General features: G+C 48.1%; 6 protein-coding genes across 6 annotated transcripts; 2 read left to right on the plus strand and 4 right to left on the minus strand.

Annotated features, from left to right (window-relative positions):
- Nucleotides 1–160: 160 nt before the first annotated feature.
- RhiXN_12249 (Retrotransposable element Tf2 protein) lies at nucleotides 161–1,513 on the minus strand (the record flags this gene model as incomplete). Its single annotated transcript, XM_043332064.1, has 1 exon — nucleotides 161–1,513. One exon carries the CDS (start codon nucleotides 1,511–1,513, stop codon nucleotides 161–163), a length of 1,353 nt encoding a protein of 450 aa, XP_043186825.1.
- A 1,133-nt stretch (nucleotides 1,514–2,646) lies between these two features.
- Nucleotides 2,647–3,828, plus strand: RhiXN_12250 (Retrotransposon-derived protein PEG10; the record flags this gene model as incomplete). Its single annotated transcript, XM_043332065.1, has 1 exon — nucleotides 2,647–3,828. One exon carries the CDS (start codon nucleotides 2,647–2,649, stop codon nucleotides 3,826–3,828), a length of 1,182 nt encoding a protein of 393 aa, XP_043186826.1.
- A 77-nt stretch (nucleotides 3,829–3,905) lies between these two features.
- On the plus strand, nucleotides 3,906–7,238 carry RhiXN_12251 (Retrotransposable element Tf2 protein; the record flags this gene model as incomplete). The annotated part of the gene is made up of 1 exon (XM_043332066.1): nucleotides 3,906–7,238. One exon carries the CDS (start codon nucleotides 3,906–3,908, stop codon nucleotides 7,236–7,238), a length of 3,333 nt encoding a protein of 1,110 aa, XP_043186827.1.
- A 504-nt stretch (nucleotides 7,239–7,742) lies between these two features.
- RhiXN_12252 (Retrotransposable element Tf2 protein) lies at nucleotides 7,743–10,878 on the minus strand (the record flags this gene model as incomplete). Its single annotated transcript, XM_043332067.1, has 3 exons — nucleotides 7,743–7,752; nucleotides 7,803–9,661; nucleotides 9,727–10,878. 3 exons carry the CDS (start codon nucleotides 10,876–10,878, stop codon nucleotides 7,743–7,745), a joined length of 3,021 nt encoding a protein of 1,006 aa, XP_043186828.1.
- Nucleotides 10,879–13,476: 2,598 nt separating this feature from the next.
- Nucleotides 13,477–13,858, minus strand: RhiXN_12253 (Retrotransposon-derived protein PEG10; the record flags this gene model as incomplete). The annotated part of the gene is made up of 2 exons (XM_043332068.1): nucleotides 13,477–13,772; nucleotides 13,834–13,858. 2 exons carry the CDS (start codon nucleotides 13,856–13,858, stop codon nucleotides 13,477–13,479), a joined length of 321 nt encoding a protein of 106 aa, XP_043186829.1.
- A 2,483-nt stretch (nucleotides 13,859–16,341) lies between these two features.
- On the minus strand, nucleotides 16,342–17,685 carry RhiXN_12254 (uncharacterized protein; the record flags this gene model as incomplete). Its single annotated transcript, XM_043332069.1, has 2 exons — nucleotides 16,342–16,943; nucleotides 17,004–17,685. 2 exons carry the CDS (start codon nucleotides 17,683–17,685, stop codon nucleotides 16,342–16,344), a joined length of 1,284 nt encoding a protein of 427 aa, XP_043186830.1.
- Between the last annotated feature and the right edge of the window lie 187 nt (nucleotides 17,686–17,872).

Below are 17,872 nucleotides of genomic sequence, written 5' to 3' on the forward strand. Positions count from 1 at the left end.
GTATGAGCACGTGACAGGCAGCGTTAGAACGAGCGGAAGGAGCTCTATTGAACGATATGTAACACATACAGTCAATATGAGCGTTACATAGAGTAATGACAGGAATAATGGAAAATAAGAGACAAATGGCCATTAAATCAGAAAGTCAGATATATACAGATTATTGTGGATGGTGAGCTGTGAATGCAAAATTGTGTGATACATAACACCCTTCTATTGTTTCAGGAGGGGGTCTTTCTGGAAAAGGTTGACTTGGGGATTTGTGGCTCCTAGATAATAATCCCACATAGAACACGTTATGGATCTTCAGAGATTCCGGTAACTCTAGGCGGTAGGCGTGGCTAGAGATTTTCTCAATGACTTTGAAGGGGCCAAGTTGCTTGGGGTCTAGCTTGTTTGAATTGGTCCTAAGTTCAACATTCTTCCCGTCTAGCCAAACCCTTTTGCCTATTGAATATTCCGGCACAATTCCTTGATTCCTGCTCATCCGTTCTTTGCTCATTCTCAGGGCTGCTTCCGCCTCCTTCCATTCCCGGGCTAGGGTATCCGCTACGGCGTCTGCCTCCGGTACATTGGCTGGGACGTTTGACGGGTTCATTACCGGGTTTCTTCCATAAACCAGTTCAAAAGGGGTTTTCCCGGTGGCGGCATGTTTGGCATTATTGTACGCATACTCTGCCAAGGGGAGCCAAGTAGCCCAGTCTGAGTGATTGGCTGCTACGTATGATCTGAGGTAAAACTCGATGAATTGGTTAACTTGTTCTGTTTGACCATCTGATTCCGGGTGGTAAGCCGATGAGAAGGAGGGCTTGATTCCCAGTCGTTGGTAAAGGGCTTTGAGGAACTTTCCTGTGAATGTGGTTCCTTGGTCCAATATGGTTTTGACTGGTAATCCATGAAGTTTCCACACGTGGGTAGTGAACAGGTCTGCTAGGCCCTTGGCTGTAATCCTCTTTGTGGTCGGTATAAAATGGCCAAATTTGGAAAAGGAGTCAATTACCACCAGAATTGCGTTGTGCCTGTTAGATTTGGGAAATCCTGTAATGAAGTCATAGGATATTGTGTGGAACGGAAAGGGGGGAACTTCTAAGGGCTTCAGGGCAATGACAGGGGCATGGGCGCAACGATTGGCTTGGCAGGTAGGACAACATTCCACCCATTCCTTGGCGGATGACTTCATCCCTGGCCACCAGTAGTTGCGACTCAGGAGCTCCAGGGTTCTTTGTTGTCCAGGATGCCCTGCTAGGGGTGAATCATGGAATTCTCTGAGCAGTTGTTCTTTCAGGGTTTCCGAGTCTGGGACCACTAGCTTCCCTTGGTACCATAGTAGGTCTTCCTCCCAATCATAATCCCTATACGCCTTGCGGATGGACGGGGGTGTGTTATCTGTGTCTTCTGACAGGAATTGGATGATAGGTTCCAGGGAGGGGTCTTCCTTCAGTTTTCCTTGGATTTCTGTGACAATTTCAAGTTCCGCTTCTGACGTGTTGGCAAAGACTTCTGCTGGGAGCATGATTTCTGGTTCCTGAGGACTGTCCGTGTAGTCCAACTGTTACAAACCCCTTGATTATACCATTAGAATCGCCTGTTTTTTCTATTATTTTTAGTATTTTTTACGGACTCTATATCTTTTGTTTTTTGATCACGTGACCTCGGCGCTTATTATGCCGAGATGCCGCGCCGAGATGCCGTGCCAAGGGCGCTTAGGAGAAATCCACGCCTCTGCGCAGCCCGCAGCACGCTTCCTTTTCCCACCATGTACTTCTTTTCTCACGCGCACAGACCATGTAGATAGTGCGCCTTTGTCTATATATACAGCAGGGAAATCACTTGGAGACCCCAAGTCAATTTTACCTCGTCTCATACCCATTGAGGAGGCACCAGCCAGCTAAGTAGCCGGCCCCCCAGTAGTTCTGCTAACGCACCACCCCCCTACCTTTACCTATCACACCTCCAGGCCTAAGGCCCCCTTGCGTTACCAGTAGATAGATAATTGTTGCCTTACGCGGCTTAGTCAGTAGTAGATAGCCTTAGATAGTTAAGATTACATAAACCTGTGTAGTAGTACGGCCACAAGCGCCCGCCCTCACCAGCGTGTACCCACCTTACAGTGGTGTACGACATTGTAAAATCGACTTTCTGTAGGCTTTGATCAACAACGAGAGGACTCCCAGTACTAGCACAAGGGAAAAAAACCGTGATCGGGGCTACTTTGTGGAGCATAATAATCAAAAGCTCCCCACCCCCACGTAGTACCAAATTGCTATAAGGCTGACGAGCTCTGATTGCCCGCATACCCCGAGTTTCGCCGGAACTCAGTACTCAGCGACCCTAGACCGCTGAAATACCCGCTTGCTGAAAACCCGCTCATATCACGACCGCCAGGTCTGTTGATTTGTTGTAGGGACAGTCCAACGCTAGGTACTAGACGCAAGGGTTTAGCGCCAGTCCAGTACAGAAAAACCGCTCATAAGTCCTGTCACAGGCACCTCACTCCCCCACGCCGTTTCAAACATTCCATCCACACGCTCTGGCGTCCCCCACCCATACTCCCGTCCTACTAGCCGCTCCTCTCGACGTTCCATTCCAACCAATTCCCAACCGGCCTCTCGCAGCACATCACCCACTTCGCGAGACTTGCCAAGGATGGAACCAGAGCCGTCCCCTTCCGCTCTCCTCGAGGCTATCACAGCCCTCACAGCCACCGTTGGGTCCCTACAGGACCAAATCCGAGCCCAAAGCCAACAAATTGTTGAGCTCAGGGCCATATGCAAGGAGACCGCAGACCTCCTCGGGGATAAAGACCAAGGAGCAGCCCAAGCCAAGCCTGGCCCATCGACTGGGCCTGTCACTCCTCCCACCCACTCGGGAGGAGAAGCCCACACTCCAGGCACGGTTAGGCCTGGACTCAAGGCCCCATTCTGGCCTTCCAGAGGAACCGGGTTTGACTCAGAGGAAGAGGAAGAACCAAGGCGGCCCAAAAAGGAGCCTCAGGGAACGCCTGCAAGACACCTGGGATCCCTTACCCCCTTTGACGCAGGGTCCAGCGTAAAGCAACCCAAGATGGATCTCCCAGACCCCTACAAAGGAGACACCAGGGGGCATAAGGCCACTCAGTGGCTTGATAGAATGATGCTATGGGTAGCCCTCCATCGAGATCAGTTTGACAAAGAGGAGCAAATGGTTGTGTGGATCTTATACCACATGACAGACAAGGCCGCCGATTGGGCGTTACCCCTCATCGGGGCCATCATCAAAGGCAAGGGTAACCCCCCTACCACCATCCAGGCCTTAACGGCCAAATTCAAGGAGGCCTTCGCCGATCCCAATGCCAAACGGGCAGCCGCCAGAAAAATTGCGGCTCTGTCCCAATCCACCACTACCTCCGAGTATGTCACGGAGTTCCGCAATCTCATGGCGGAACTAGACTGGAACGAGGAGGCCTATATTGCGCAGTTCACGCGGGGCCTCCACTGGAAGGTCAAAGAACTGCTGTCCACCAAAGATAGCATCCCTGACAATCTTGAAGCCATCTTTGCGGCAGCAATTAAAATTGACAACATCCGCCGCGAAAATGAGGAGAACCGCCCTAAAAAGGCACCAGCCAAGTCCCCGGCCACCGTGGCCACCTCCACTACCACCACAAGGGTCTGGTTATCAGAGGACCCTAACTACGTCACCCCAGAGGAAAGGGACCGCCGCTGCGCATCTGGGCTGTGCGTCAAATGTGGGCAGAAGGGCCATGGAATCAAGCAGTGCCCCAACGGTTGGAAGGCCACTCCCAAGGAAACTGCCAAGGTGGCCCAGGACGAATCGGAAAAAGAGTAAGGCCAAGAGCTACCGTCAAGCCCTTGGTCTCAAATTTAGAATCGCATGTATTGGTCTCAGAATTTGTAAATATTGCTATGGACTCAAACAAGAAACCCTTACTCTTCCTTGACATGATACTGCGTGACTACCCAACGGACCCTATCAAAACTCTCATTGACTCCAGCGCCACCTCCAACTTTATATCCCCCACTCTGGTAGAAAAACTGAAAATCCCAAAAACCCTACTCAAAAATCCACGAGTAGTGAGGATGTTAGATGGTACCATATCTCAGACTGGTCGCATATGGCACCAGGTTCAACTCGCGGTCTTGGCCAATGGCCACCTCCACCACATTCCCTTCCTTGTTTGCCCCATAGGCAACACACCGGCTATCCTTGGCATGACCTGGCTCACATCGGAATCCCCCCTGATTGACTGGCAACAGGGTCTTGTCACATTCCCAGAACAAGTTCAAATTGCCTCTGAGGAAGAAGCGGATCCTGACCCCTTGGCAGACCTCCCAACCCAATACCATGAGTTTGCAAGAGTATTTGGCAAAGAAGAATTTAAGGTCCTTCCCCCCCACAGGGAATATGACATTTCCATTGACCTACTTCCTGACGCCAAACTCTCACCAGGACCTATTTATGGCATGACCGATGCAGAATCTAGGGCGCTGAAACAACACATTGACGAGGAGCTGGCAACAGGCAAAATCCGCCCTAGTACCTCCTCAGCAGGCGCCCCGGTCATGTTTGTAAAAAAGGCAGATGGGTCCCTCAGGCTAGTTGTTGATTATAGAAAGCTGAATGACGTCACCCATAAGAACGTATACCCCTTACCAAGACAGGACAATCTTATGGCTAAACTCAGACATGCCAAGATCTTCACTAAATTGGACTTACGCTGGGGGTATAATAACGTTCAAATCAAGGAAGGTGACGAATGGAAAACGGCCTTCAGAACCAAATATGGCCTGTTTGAATACCTAGTTATGCCCTTTGGTCTTACCAATGCCCCCGCAGCGTTCCAGCATTTCATGAACAACTTGTTTAGGGACCTCATTGACGTCACAGTGGTCATCTATTTGGACAACATCTTGATCTTCTCAGAGAACCCAGAAGAACATCCAGCCCATGTGAGGGAAGTACTATCCAGGTTAATGGCAAACCAACTCTTCTGCAAACTCTCGAAGTGTCATTTCCATGTGACTACGGTCAATTACTTAGGCATTGTTATCTCTCCTGCTGGGTTCTCAATGGACCAGAAGAAAATAGAAGCGGTCACAACCTGGCCCACTCCCAAAACGGTCAAACAGGTTCAGGCATTTCTAGGATTTGTCAACTATCTTAGACGGTTCATCCCCAATTTCAGCTTGGTCGCACGCCCCCTCCACAACCTCACCAAAAAGGAAACCCCCTGGTCATGGGGTAACCCAGAAGAGGAAGCATTCCAGGAGTTGAAACGTCTAGTTACACGGTTGCCAGTGCTTATCCATTCCAACCCTGGTCTCCCCTACTATCTTGAAACAGACGCGTCAGGGGTAGCCATGGGAGCAATCCTTAGTCAAAGAGGGGAGGATAACCGTTTACACCCAGTAGCCTATATGTCGAAATCCTTCTCTGGTGCTGAGGCCAATTACGACACCCATGACAAGGAACTCCTAGCCATCATCAAGGCCCTAGAGGAGTGGCGTATCTTCCTAGAAGCAACGGACAAACCCATACAGGTGTTCACGGATCATCAAAATTTGGAATATTGGATGCAGGCCAGAACCTTCAATCGCAGGCATGCCCGATGGCGCATATTCTTGAGCGACTTTAACTTCAAAATCCACTATCGACCAGGGAAACAGTCGGGTAAACCAGATGCATTGTCCAGACGAGCAGACTATGTTGACAACCCCTTGGAACCAGAAGTCATGCTCCCCGCAGAAGTCTTTGCCAACACGTCAGAAGAAGAACTGGAAATTGTCACGGAAATCCGCACCAAGCTTAGGGAAGACCCGTCCCTTGAGCCCATTATCCAATTTCTCACAGAAGATGCGGACAATGCACCTCCCTCCATTCGGAAAGCTTACAGAGACTACGATTGGGAAGAGGACCTCCTATGGTACCGAGGGAAACTAGTTGTCCCAGACTCGGAATCCCTGAAAGAACGGTTGCTGAGGGAATTCCACAACTCACCACTAGCCGGTCACCCAGGTCAACAGAGGACCCTTGAACTTCTAAGTTGCAACTACTGGTGGCCAGGCATGAAATCATCCTCCAAAGAATGGGTGGAATGCTGCCCCACATGCCAGGCCAACCGCCAAGCACACGCCCCGGTCATTGCCCTCAAACCTCTGGAAGTTCCCCCCTACCCATTCCACACAATTTCCTATGATTTTATCACGGGATTCCCAAAGTCAAAAGGCCATGACGCAATCTTGGTAGTCATCGATTCCTTCTCCAAATTCGGGCACTTCATCCCAACTACCAAGAAGGTTACATCTAAAGGCCTAGCGGATTTATTCATCTCACATGTGTGGAAACTCCATGGGTTACCAGTCAAAACAATTTCAGACAGGGGGACGACGTTTACGGGAAAGTTCCTAAGGGCACTCTATCAACGCCTCGGAGTAAAACCAGCCTTTTCATCAGCCTACCACCCGGAATCGGACGGACAAACAGAGAGGGTGAACCAGTTCATTGAGTTCTACCTCAGATCATATGTTGCCGCCGACCACTCAGATTGGGCCACCTGGTTGCCACTAGCGGAATATGCCTATAATAACGCAAAGCACTCTGCAACCGGAAGAACCCCTTTTGAATTGGTTTATGGAAGAAACCCCATCATGAATCCGTCTAACGTTCCTGCGAATGTTCCAGAAGCAGACCTTGTAGCCGATACCTTGGCCCAGGAATGGAAGGAAGCAGAGTCAGCACTGAGAATGACAAAAGAACGCATGACCAAATCAACAGGGATGATACCGGAATACTCCATAGGCAAAAAAGTCTGGCTAGATGGAAAGAACATAGAACTTAGGACGAACTCCAATAAGCTAGACCCCAAACGACTAGGTCCATTCAAGGTTACAGAGAAAATATCCAGCCATGCCTACCGCCTAGAACTCCCCGAAACCCTGAAAATCCACGATGTATTCTACGTGGGATTACTATCAAAGGCACACGAGTCACCAAGTCAGCCGTTCCCAGAACAACCCCCTCCTGAAACAATAGAAGGGGAGGAAGAATACGAGGTCGAACAAATCATTGACTCTAAACGCCAACGGGGAAAATGGTTTTATTTGATCAAATGGAAAGGTTACGGTCCAGAGGATAACTCATGGGAGCCAGAGGAGCTATTGGAACACAGCCAGGAAGAGATCAAGCGCTTTAACCAAGCCAAACTCAGAAAGGCTTGTGACGCCGCCAAGAGCCTTTAAGGGGGGGCAATGTTACAAACCCCTTGATTATACCATTAGAATCGCCTGTTTTTTCTATTATTTTTAGTATTTTTTACGGACTCTATATCTTTTGTTTTTCGATCACGTGACCTCGGCGCTTATTATGCCGAGATGCCGCGCCGAGATGCCGTGCCAAGGGCGCTTAGGAGAAATCCACGCCTCTGCGCAGCCCGCAGCACGCTTCCTTTTCCCACCATGTACTTCTTTTCTCACGCGCACAGACCATGTAGATAGTGCGCCTTTGTCTATATATACAGCAGGGAAATCACTTGGAGACCCCAAGTCAATTTTACCTTGTCTCATACCCATTGAGGAGGCACCAGCCAGCTAAGTAGCCGGCCCCCCAGTAGTTCTGCTAACGCACCACCCCCCTACCTTTACCTATCACACCTCCAGGCCTAAGGCCCCCTCGCGTTACCAGTAGATAGATAATTGTCGCCTTACGCGGCTTAGTCAGTAGTAGATAGCCTTAGATAGTTAAGATTACATAAACCTGTGTAGTAGTATGGCCACAAGCGCCCGCCCTCACCAGCGTGTACCCACCTTACAGTGGTGTACGACACCAACCTTCTGGACAGGGCGTCTGGTTTTCCTGACTGCTTTCCTGGGTGATAGTGTATCTCAAAGTTGAAGTTGCTCAGGAAGATCCGCCAGCGCGCGTGCCTTCTGTTAAATGTCCGTGCCTGCATCCAATATTCCAGGTTTCTATGATCTGTGAAAACCTGGATTGGTCTGTCCGTTGCCTCTAGGAAAATCCGCCACTCTTCTAATGCTTTTATTATGGCCAGGAGCTCCTTATCATGGGTGTCATAATTAGCCTTGGCGCCGGAGAAGGATTTAGACATGTAAGCCACCGGGTGTAAGCGGTTGTCTTCCCCTCTTTGGCTAAGAATTGCTCCCATGGCTACCCCGGATGCATCTGTTTCCAGGTAGTAAGGAAGTTCAGGGTTAGAGTGGACCAAGACCGGTGACTGGGTGACAAGGGATTTCAGTTCCTGGAATGCATCCTCCTCTGGTTTCCCCCATGACCAGGGGGTCTCCTTCTTTGTAAGATGGTGTAAGGGGCGCGCTACAGAACTGAAATTGGGGATGAAGCGACGGAGATAGTTCACAAATCCTAAGAAGGCCTGGACTTGTTTGACTGTCCTGGGAGTGGGCCATGACGTGATGGCCTTGACCTTCTTCTGATCCATGGAAAATCCGGCAGGGGAGATCACAATGCCTAGATAATCAACCGTGGTAACATGGAAGTGGCATTTAGACAGCTTGCAGAACAGTTGGTTCCTCATTAGGCGGGACAGGACTTCTTTCACGTGGTTTGGATGTTCCTCCGGTTTGTCTGTGAAGATTAGGATGTTGTCTAGGTAGATCACTATGTTCACGTCTATCAGGTCCCTGAACAAGTTGTTCATGAAATGTTGGAAAGCGGCAGGGGCGTTTGTGAGACCAAATGGCATGACTAAGTATTTGAATAAGCCATATTTGGTTCTGAAGGCCGTTTTCCATTCATTGCCTTCCTTGATCCAAACATTATTGTATCCCCAGCGCAAGTCCAATTTGGTGAAGATTTTGGCATGTCTGAGTTTGGCCATGAGGCCGTCCTGCCTAGGAAGCGGGTAAATGTTTTTGTGCGTGACGTCATTTAGCTTCCTGTAGTCAACTACCAGTCTTAGCAATCCATCTGCCTTTTTTACAAACATGACTGGAGCGCCGGCAGATGAGGTGCTGGGGCAAATCTTGCCCGTTGCCAATTCCTCATCAATGTGCTGCTTCAGTGCCTTAGATTCCGCATCCGTCATACCGTAGATGGGGCCAGGGGAAAGCTTGGCGTCCGGGACAAGATCTATGGATATGTTGTATTCCCTGTGTGGAGGTAGGACTTTGAACTCCTCTTCTCCAAATACCTTGGCAAATTCATGATATTGAGAGGGTAGATCTACTAAGGGGTCCGGGTCTGCTTCCTCTTTGGAGGCAATTTGTACTTGTTTGGGGAATGTGACTGATCCTTGGTGCCAATCTATAAGGGGGGATTCTGATGTGAGCCAAGTCATGCCTAAGATAGCCGGAGTGTTGCCAATTGGGCAGACAAGGAAGGGAATGGAGTGTGTATGGCCATTGGCCAAGACCGCAAGATGAACCTGGTGCCATATGCAACCAGTCTGTGAAATTGTACCATCTAACATTCTCACAACTTGTGGATTTTCAAGTTGGGTTTTTGGGATTTTGTACTTTTTGACAATGGAAGGGGAAATAAAATTGGATGTTGCTCTGGAATCTATCAGGGTTTTGATGGGGGCCGTTGGGAAGTTTTGCGCTATTAAATCGATGTATAGAAGAGGGCGTTTATTTGAATCAAGAGCAATAGATACGAATTCAGAAACAGCAGATTCTATAGGCGCATTCTTTGTAACCAAGGGTTTGACGGTAATCCTTGGTTTTACTCTTTTCCCGACTCGTCATTGGCTACCTTGGCTACCTCCTTGATGGTAGCTTTCCAACCATTGGGGCATTGTTTGATGCCGTGCCCCTTTTGGCCGCATTTGACACAAAGTCCAGACGCGCGGCGGCGGTCCCGTTCTTCCGGAGTGACATAGTTTGGGTCTTCTGATAGGCGGACCCTAGTGGTGATAGCGGAAGTGGTGGCCGTGGTGGCCGGGGACTTGGCAGGAACCTTCTTTGGCCAGTTTTCCTCATTTTTGCGGCGGATGTTGTCAATTTTAATTGCCGCCGCAAAGATGGCTTTGAGATCATCAGGGATGCTATCCTTGGTAGACAGCAGTTCCTTGACCTTCCAGTGGAGGCCCCGCGTGAACTGTGCAATATAGGCCTCCTTGTTCCAGTCTAGCTCCGCCATGAGATTGCGGAACTCCATGATGTACTTGGAGGTGGTGGTGGATTGGGAGAGAGCCGCAATTTTTCTGGCGGCGGCCTGTTTGGCGTTGGGATCAGCAAAGGCCTCCTTGAATTTGGCCGTTAGGGCCTGGATGGTGGTAGGAGGGTTTCCCTCACCCTTGATGATGTTCCCAATGATGGGGAGGGCCCAGTTGGCAGCCTTGTCTGTCATGTGGTATAAAATCCACACAACCATCTGCTCTTCCTTGTCAAACTGATTGCGATGGAGAGCTACCCATAGCATCATTTGATCAAGCCACTGAGTGGCTTTTTGTCCCCTGGTGTCACCCTTATAGGGGTCGGGGAGATCCATCTTGGGTTGTTTTATGCTGGACCCTGCGTCAAAGGGGGTGAGAGATCCCAAGTGCCTTCTAGGCGTTCCCTGAGGCTCCTTTTTGGGGGGCCTTGTTTCCTCGTCCTCTGAGTCAAAGCCTGTTCCTCTTGAGGGGCGGAATGGGGCTTTGAGTCCAGGCCTAACCGTGCCTGGAGTGTGGGCTTCCCCCCCTGAGTGGGTAGGAGGGGTGACAGGCCCAGTTGATGGGCCAGGCTTGGTTTGGGCTCCGCCCTGGTCTTTGTCACCAACGAGGTTGTTGGTTTCCTTGCATATGGCTTTGAGCTCTGCAAGCTGTTGGCCTTGGGATGATATTTGGGCCTGCAAGGACCCGACTTGGTTGGTGAGGTTGAGGATAGCCTTGAGGAGAGCGGCAGTGGTCAGCTCCGGTTCCATTCCGGGCAAGTGTTGCGGAGGGGGTGATGGGCCGCGAGAGGGTGGTTGGGAGTGGGTTGCCACGGAACGTTGAGAGGAGCAACTGGGAGGACGGGAGTATGGGTGTGGGACGCCAGAGCGTGTGGATGGAATTGTGAAACGGCGTGGGGGAATGGGTTGCCTGATACAGGACTTATGAGCAGTTTTTGCGCAAGATGTTATTTGCTAACTCCTTGCGTCAAGCACCTAGCGTTGGACAATCCCTACAGCAAATCAGCAGATCTGGCAATTGTGATATGTGCGGGTTTTTTGCAAGCGGGTGTTTCAGCTGTCTAGGAGCGCTACTTGCAGAGTTCCGGCAAAACTTGTGGTATGCGGGCAATCAGAGCCTGTCAGCCTTATAGCAATTTGGTACTACGTGGGACCAACGCTAGTTTGATTATTAATAGCAAAAGGCAAGTCCGTTCACGTGATTTCCCTCGTGCTAGTACTGAAGGTCCTCTTGTTGTCAATAAAAGCCTACAGAAAGTTGATTTTACAATGTTGTACGCCAACTGTAAGGTTGGGTACTTGCTAGTGGGCGGGCGCTTACGGCCGTACTACTACTGACAAGGTGTATCTAACTAACTAACTAGGCTATACTAATGCCACGTAAGGTGGACTTCTACTAACTACTGGAGATGGAGGGGCCTTAGGCCTGGGAGGTGTGGTGAGCGCAACAAGGGGGTTAACTTCTGTACTACTTGGGGGCCGGCTACTTAGCTGGCTGAAGGTCCTCCTCAATGGTATGAGACAAGGTAAAATCAACTTGGTGTCTCCAAGCAATTTTCCTGCTGTTTATATAGGCAAGGCACACTATTTACATGGTCTGTGCGCGTGAGAGAAAGAAGTATAGAAGACAAATGAGAAGCCTGCTGCAGGCTGCGCAGAAGCGTGGATTTCTCCTAAGCGCCCTTGGCACGGCATCTTGGCGCGGCATCTCGGCATAATAAGCGCCGAGATCACGTGATCAAAAAACAGAAGGTATCAAGTCCGTAAAAAATACTAAAAATAATAGAAAAATCGTGCGATTCCAATGGTATAAGTAAGGAGGTTGTAACAATAGAACAAGTGCAAGTAAGCATGCAAGCGCCGGCGCTTAGTCATTGCAAATAAGCGCCAAAGGTTGGCAGGGCGCGCCAACGCCAATATCTTGGCGGGAAATAGGCATATTACTATGCGGACAAATACCAATAGGTCGGAGGCTCCGGCATCTCAGTTCCCAAAAAGGAATCGTCTGATTCTGAGCCAAATTGATGGAGATACTAACCATTTAAGTTTCTAGCTTTTTCTATGAGATCCTACCTTGCCTCAAGGTTATTTTTAGCATTCACACTAATGTAAGTTAGTCATGTATGCTCTAGAGCATTCTGTAAATAGCCTTGAGTCTATCCCACTAGGACTTATTGGGACTAATTGGTCTTGATGTATCAAATAGCTCAGACTGTACCTCTCATGTAACTTCCTCTTTTGTACATCATGTATATAGTTATTTGTTCTCCCTCTGGGGTATATAAAGCCCTTGAGGGAGACCCTTTGAATACAACTTCTTTTCATCCCATTCTTACCCCTTGTGTGAACTTGAAGATCTATTAGATCTTCTTAACTTAGTTTAGAGTGTCTTATTTTGCTTTCTTAGCCTCTTAAGCTCACTGAACTTAACCTGTAAGGCCTCTTGGCGCATATAGCCTCTAGCAAGGTCCCAACTGATACGGGGTAGCTAGGAAAGGCTCTAGGGCAACCCTGAACCTCTTGAGTAAGTCAGTTGGGGGAGTTTAAGGCCTTGAGAGCAGCATATACACCTTAACTGAGTGCGGTCTCAGTCAAATAAATTACTAACAAATCCAGATAAATTATAGTAGGTAACTAAGACTTAATACTAACTTTCATACTATAGGTATAAGCATAACCAACCACCTGCATCTACAGTAATTGCTTGATTACTTGTTAAGTGTAGGGATCACCCTGATTACTAACCTAATTTACCTTTATATAGCTAGCTCATTGCCTTTTATATCCATATATAATTGATCTATTAATCACTTTACTATATTCTGTACTTAATTACATAGTCCCTAAAACCCTACTCTATAACAATGCCGCACCAAGATGCTGTGCCAAGGGTGCTAAGGAGAAATCCATGCTTCTGCGCAGCCCGCAGCATACTTCTTATTTCCTTCATGTACTTCCTTTCTCACGCGCACAGACCATGTAGATAGCGCCCCTTTGCATATATATACTGCAGGAGAATCACTTGGAAACCCCAAGTCAATTTTACCTTGTCTCTTACTCATTAGAGAAGGTAGTCAGCCAGCTAAGTAGCCAGCCCTCAGTAGCAGTAGTTACGCTTACCCCCTATATTCACTTACCACACCTCCCAGGCCTCAGGCCCCTTTGCTGTCAGAAGTTACCAGTAGGACGCCTTAAGCGTTGTAGTATAGCCTTAGATAAGTAGATTACATAAGCAGTGTACTAGTAGTACAGCCACAAGCGCCCAATCCATTAGCAAGTACCCACCTTACAGTGGTGTACAACAACAGTCCATTTTGGGAGTTGGGGGCTTGGCAGCAGTCCTTGACTTCAATCTTTTCCCAATTCTGAGTCCTTGGCCACCTTGGCAGTCTCCTTGATGGTGGCCTTCCATCTGTGGGGGCTCTGTTTTATGCCATGGGCCTTTTGACCACATTTGACACAGAGGCCTGATGCACAGCAACAATCCCTTTCTTCTGGTGTGATGTAATTCAGATCCTTGGATATTTGGACCCTGTGGGTGGTAGTGGTGGAAGTGGAGGTGGCCATGGGGGCCAGGGACTTAGCAGGCTGCTTCTTGGGGCAATTCTCCTTGTTCTTGCAGTGGGTGTTATCAATTTTGATGGCTGCCGCAAAGATAGCCTCAAGCTCCTTGGGGATTTATCCTTGGTGGTGTCATAGACACACCTGATACCAGGGAATTTATTCCCATTTTCTTGAATTTAAACAAAGTTGAACAAACAACATTTTCAATCACGTGACTTCAGCGCTTATATCATACGCTAAGCGCCAAGCCATGTCCCCATCTGCGCTTACTCAGCACATGTAGCCACCTCCACCTATGACGTCATCATAACACGTCAGTGACACGTATGCATGAGTAAGGCCAACTGCGGAGCAGGGTTCTTATTGGATTAGGTATTTGACTTATTGTATTTGTAATTAGCTCTCTTGTAGAATATATAAGGAGGCCAACCAACCATGGTAACACCCAGGTCAATTACCTCTTGTTGCATCCCACACTGTACGAGGGCCTTACAGCCCAGCAACCACTACTTAGTCACTTAGCTTACGCTGCCTTAAGCGGCTTCCTCATTGTACTTAGATAGTTTGCCAACGCCCTTACGGCCTTGGTCATTGTAGTATAGCTGGTTGTTGTTGTAGGATAGCTTGCCACCGCCTTACGTGGTTTCTACTTAGTCACCACTGGCTGCAAGTGCTGTTAAGAGTTGTGTAAGTACAGGAGTAAGAAAGAATTTCTATATACAAAATGTATATGAGAATAACTAAGAACTAGTATTAAGAATCAGAATATATGCACAGAATATATGCACAATATAGGCTAGATTATCAGGAATAACAACTCCTAACAAATAGTCTAGCAACTATGAAGTGCAGGTGGTTGGTTATGTATAGTACCTTAGACTAATGTTACTTAAGCCTAAGTGACCAAGGGTATGTATACTTAAGGTCTCTAGGATAGTACCTTAAGTAAGAGGATTACCTGACTAATGTACAGGATTTATAGGATTTGCCTAATAAGTATGGGACTTATATATGCTTAAGTAAGACTTAAGACTTATGGGGTTTACCTAAAATATATCTAGGATTTATGAGATATTGTAGATAAAGCTATCTACAATATAAGGGGTATGGTGGATTGAAACACTATCACTCAATCACAACAATCCTTACAGTATTGTTGCACTATACTCAATGTTGAACTCAACAACTGTGACAGTCAAGGGGCACAGGGTTGCAGTAAGTACACTAATAGGTTACCCTGTGTCTGTTGGGACTGGCCTATGGTCTTAGTGCGCCGAATAACCTCCTATGCTATTTACAGTGAGTCAATCACTAAAGTAAATGCGCAGATAAGCTGTTAAAGGCTTGTGTGTATATGTCAATATATAAGAGTGGATAAATGGATGCATTAGAAGCGTCTTCACAGGGTCCTTTTATACCCTGAGAAGGCGCACAAACAAGTATATACATGATTGATACCAAGAGGGGGTACAGGAGGTACAGGTGGCAACTGAAACACTTGAGGGAGCCAATACTTTGGTACATAGTAAACAAACAACAGATCCTAATATTTGCCCCAAGGCAATGTTTGCCCCAAGGCATTATTTACCTGTGTGGGTCCTTAGATGTCCCAAGGCTAAGTGTTTCATCCTTGGAGTAAACAGTCCCAAAGGTAGGATACCTCTGCATTGGGTACTTACAGTAAATGGGGCATAACTCTACCAAATGTTGTCCGTTTTGGGAGTTTGACCCAGCGTTCTGGAGCGCGCAAACATGCGCACCTAAGCGCAAGCGATTCGGCAGTGTGGGATGCCCGGGTGATGGAGAAAAGGCGCATTTAGTGCGTCGGCGCTTAAGGGCTGATTAAGCGCCGGAGCACTTGCCTATGCGACAGGGGGGACCCTGAATATTTCTGTGTGTAGCCACAAGATAGAATCTTGAATAATAAATACTACAAACAAGAGAAATATTACTTGTTACTGTTTATCTACTCAGCTGAATTTATATATATTTAAATGAGTGAGAAAACAGCATATATGCGAAAGACATTGCATATTAAGGGTATTCCTGAGGTTTGTAGGTTTTGTAAAGGTCACTATTGGATAGAGGGACCTTGAAAACCTTAGTTCGCATCTTTATCTCACTTATTTACTGAAAGATTACTAGTGTAATTAATAAAATAAGTACAGATTAAAGAAGAAATGTCATATCCATAACATATCCCCCCCAATCTGGACTTATCTTATCAAGAGATGGCTTCCTGATCAAAGGTTTGATGCTAATTGATTATACTCCTTGAAATAGGAGTTAAATTCCTTTACTTCATTTGCTAAGTCTTAAAGTCGGAGCCATGGGCGCTTAAGGCTTAGTCACCCGCTCTGAGTCTACAGCTGGTGCAAGGTATTTACTTGTTGTAATTATTACAGGGTCAAATCCGAGGCTTTTGACTTAGTTAAAAGTGCTATCAATATCTATCGGATCGTGGCTATCGATCGGTACTAAGTGTGGTGGGACGTTCACACGAATAAGGGTCGAATTCTTAGCGACGATTATTTAGACGAGTCAAAAACGGTCAGATTCGCGAGTAGAGCATTAATGGTCGCAGAATACAGGAATTGAGACGCGGAGAACATTTAGATGTAATATGTACAGGCAAGGCATGTTGCTGGCTTAGCTAGTGACGACGGAGAGGGGGCGAATGATATGTTCCGAGTCGATTTCGAGCCCTCCGCCGATGTCGACGCCCTGGTTGTTGCCTAGCTCTAGGTTGCGAGCGTGAACCTTGTGCCAGTGGTCTTCCCACAAGAACGGCGGCGTATGCTGCTGCGGTACGGTGGGCCATTCAGGTGGTCCCAAGTCGACGACGGGGTTTGGTTCTCCCGGCCACTCCCAAACAGAAGCGACGAAGTCGTTACCGAACCCGGGGGAGACGGATTCAACGCTCTGCGCGACGGCAACCAATGAGAGTTGCTGCGTGAGGGCAGCGATGTCGAACTCGTGGCTGTGGGCGTGCTCCAGAGCGGGGAATTCGCCTGCTTTGTTGGCAGCGTGCAACGGGGCGTATTCCGGAGCCGTAAACAAATCGCCGTTCTGGTAACCCAGGTAAGCCGTTTTGGGTTGCTTGGAAGATTCTCGAGGGGGAAGTCCCCAGGCGGCGTAGTCAAAGGGGACTTCCGCAAAGTCCACCAACTGGGGCGGCGGAACGTTCTCAGGCGGCGGAGTAATCGGTCCCAGTGCTTCGTCGTCGCCGTCGTATCCGTTGACAGGGAATCCTGCGATTGATACCCTGGTGAGCTGAGTACGATTATGTTGTGTTATACTACAAATCTTACCTGCGTCGGACAGATTGTCTTTGGAGTGTTCAACTACTGGGTGACCATGTAAACGGCACCAAAAACGATGCGCCGAAACGCAGGCGGGGGAGCCGCGAATATACCCAACATGGGCTATGTTACTATACTCCATCTGTTTAGTAGCAGTGATAATAATTGACAGAGCATTGAGGCAAATCGCGTAGAAGTTGTTGTGATGTACTTGTTGCTGGAGCTTGTGGAAGGAATCGGCAGGGAAGTGATAGACGTCCTCTTTGAAACAAATGGGACGCGGGATGTACGGAAAACCAATCTTGACAAGCTCAGTTGCATAGTTGTAATTTGCCCAGGGCTTGCAACAATTCCATCCAGCAGGTTGGACAGCTTCGCCAAAGACACAAAGTGCATGGGTGTAGGCCCCGTGCAATGCATGAGTAAGGTCAATGCCTAAGAACCATTGAGGGGGATGGTCATCATCCATTAGGAAGACCTCAATGTCAGGCATGGCATGAATACGACGTTCTAGGGGGTCTGGATGATTCTCAGAGTATGGGGAGTAGTGGTCATTGTGGCGATTAGCATAGACATAGTACAAATCACGGACATGGCTGGCTTCAATAATACCTAGCTCAGGAGTGAGGGGCACGTCATTCCTGTAGGAAGTGAAGATGGGATAGCAGTAATAATCTTGGGAGAAAGACATAGTAGACAGAGTGTGTAGATAATTGAGTATGAATGGGATGACAATTGGGAGAGTTGAGTGAGAGCATTTATACAAAATTCATCCTCCATAAGATAGGTTTGACTTGGTGCTTCAAACGTTGAGTATGTTGTTATTTCCTATCTTGGAGGATATGACCGGTTTAGTTACACCTGTGGTACATGGAAGA

This window comes from Rhizoctonia solani, chromosome 15 (assembly GCF_016906535.1).
Source record: "Rhizoctonia solani chromosome 15, complete sequence".
In the NCBI taxonomy this organism is placed as follows: domain Eukaryota; kingdom Fungi; phylum Basidiomycota; class Agaricomycetes; order Cantharellales; family Ceratobasidiaceae; genus Rhizoctonia; species Rhizoctonia solani.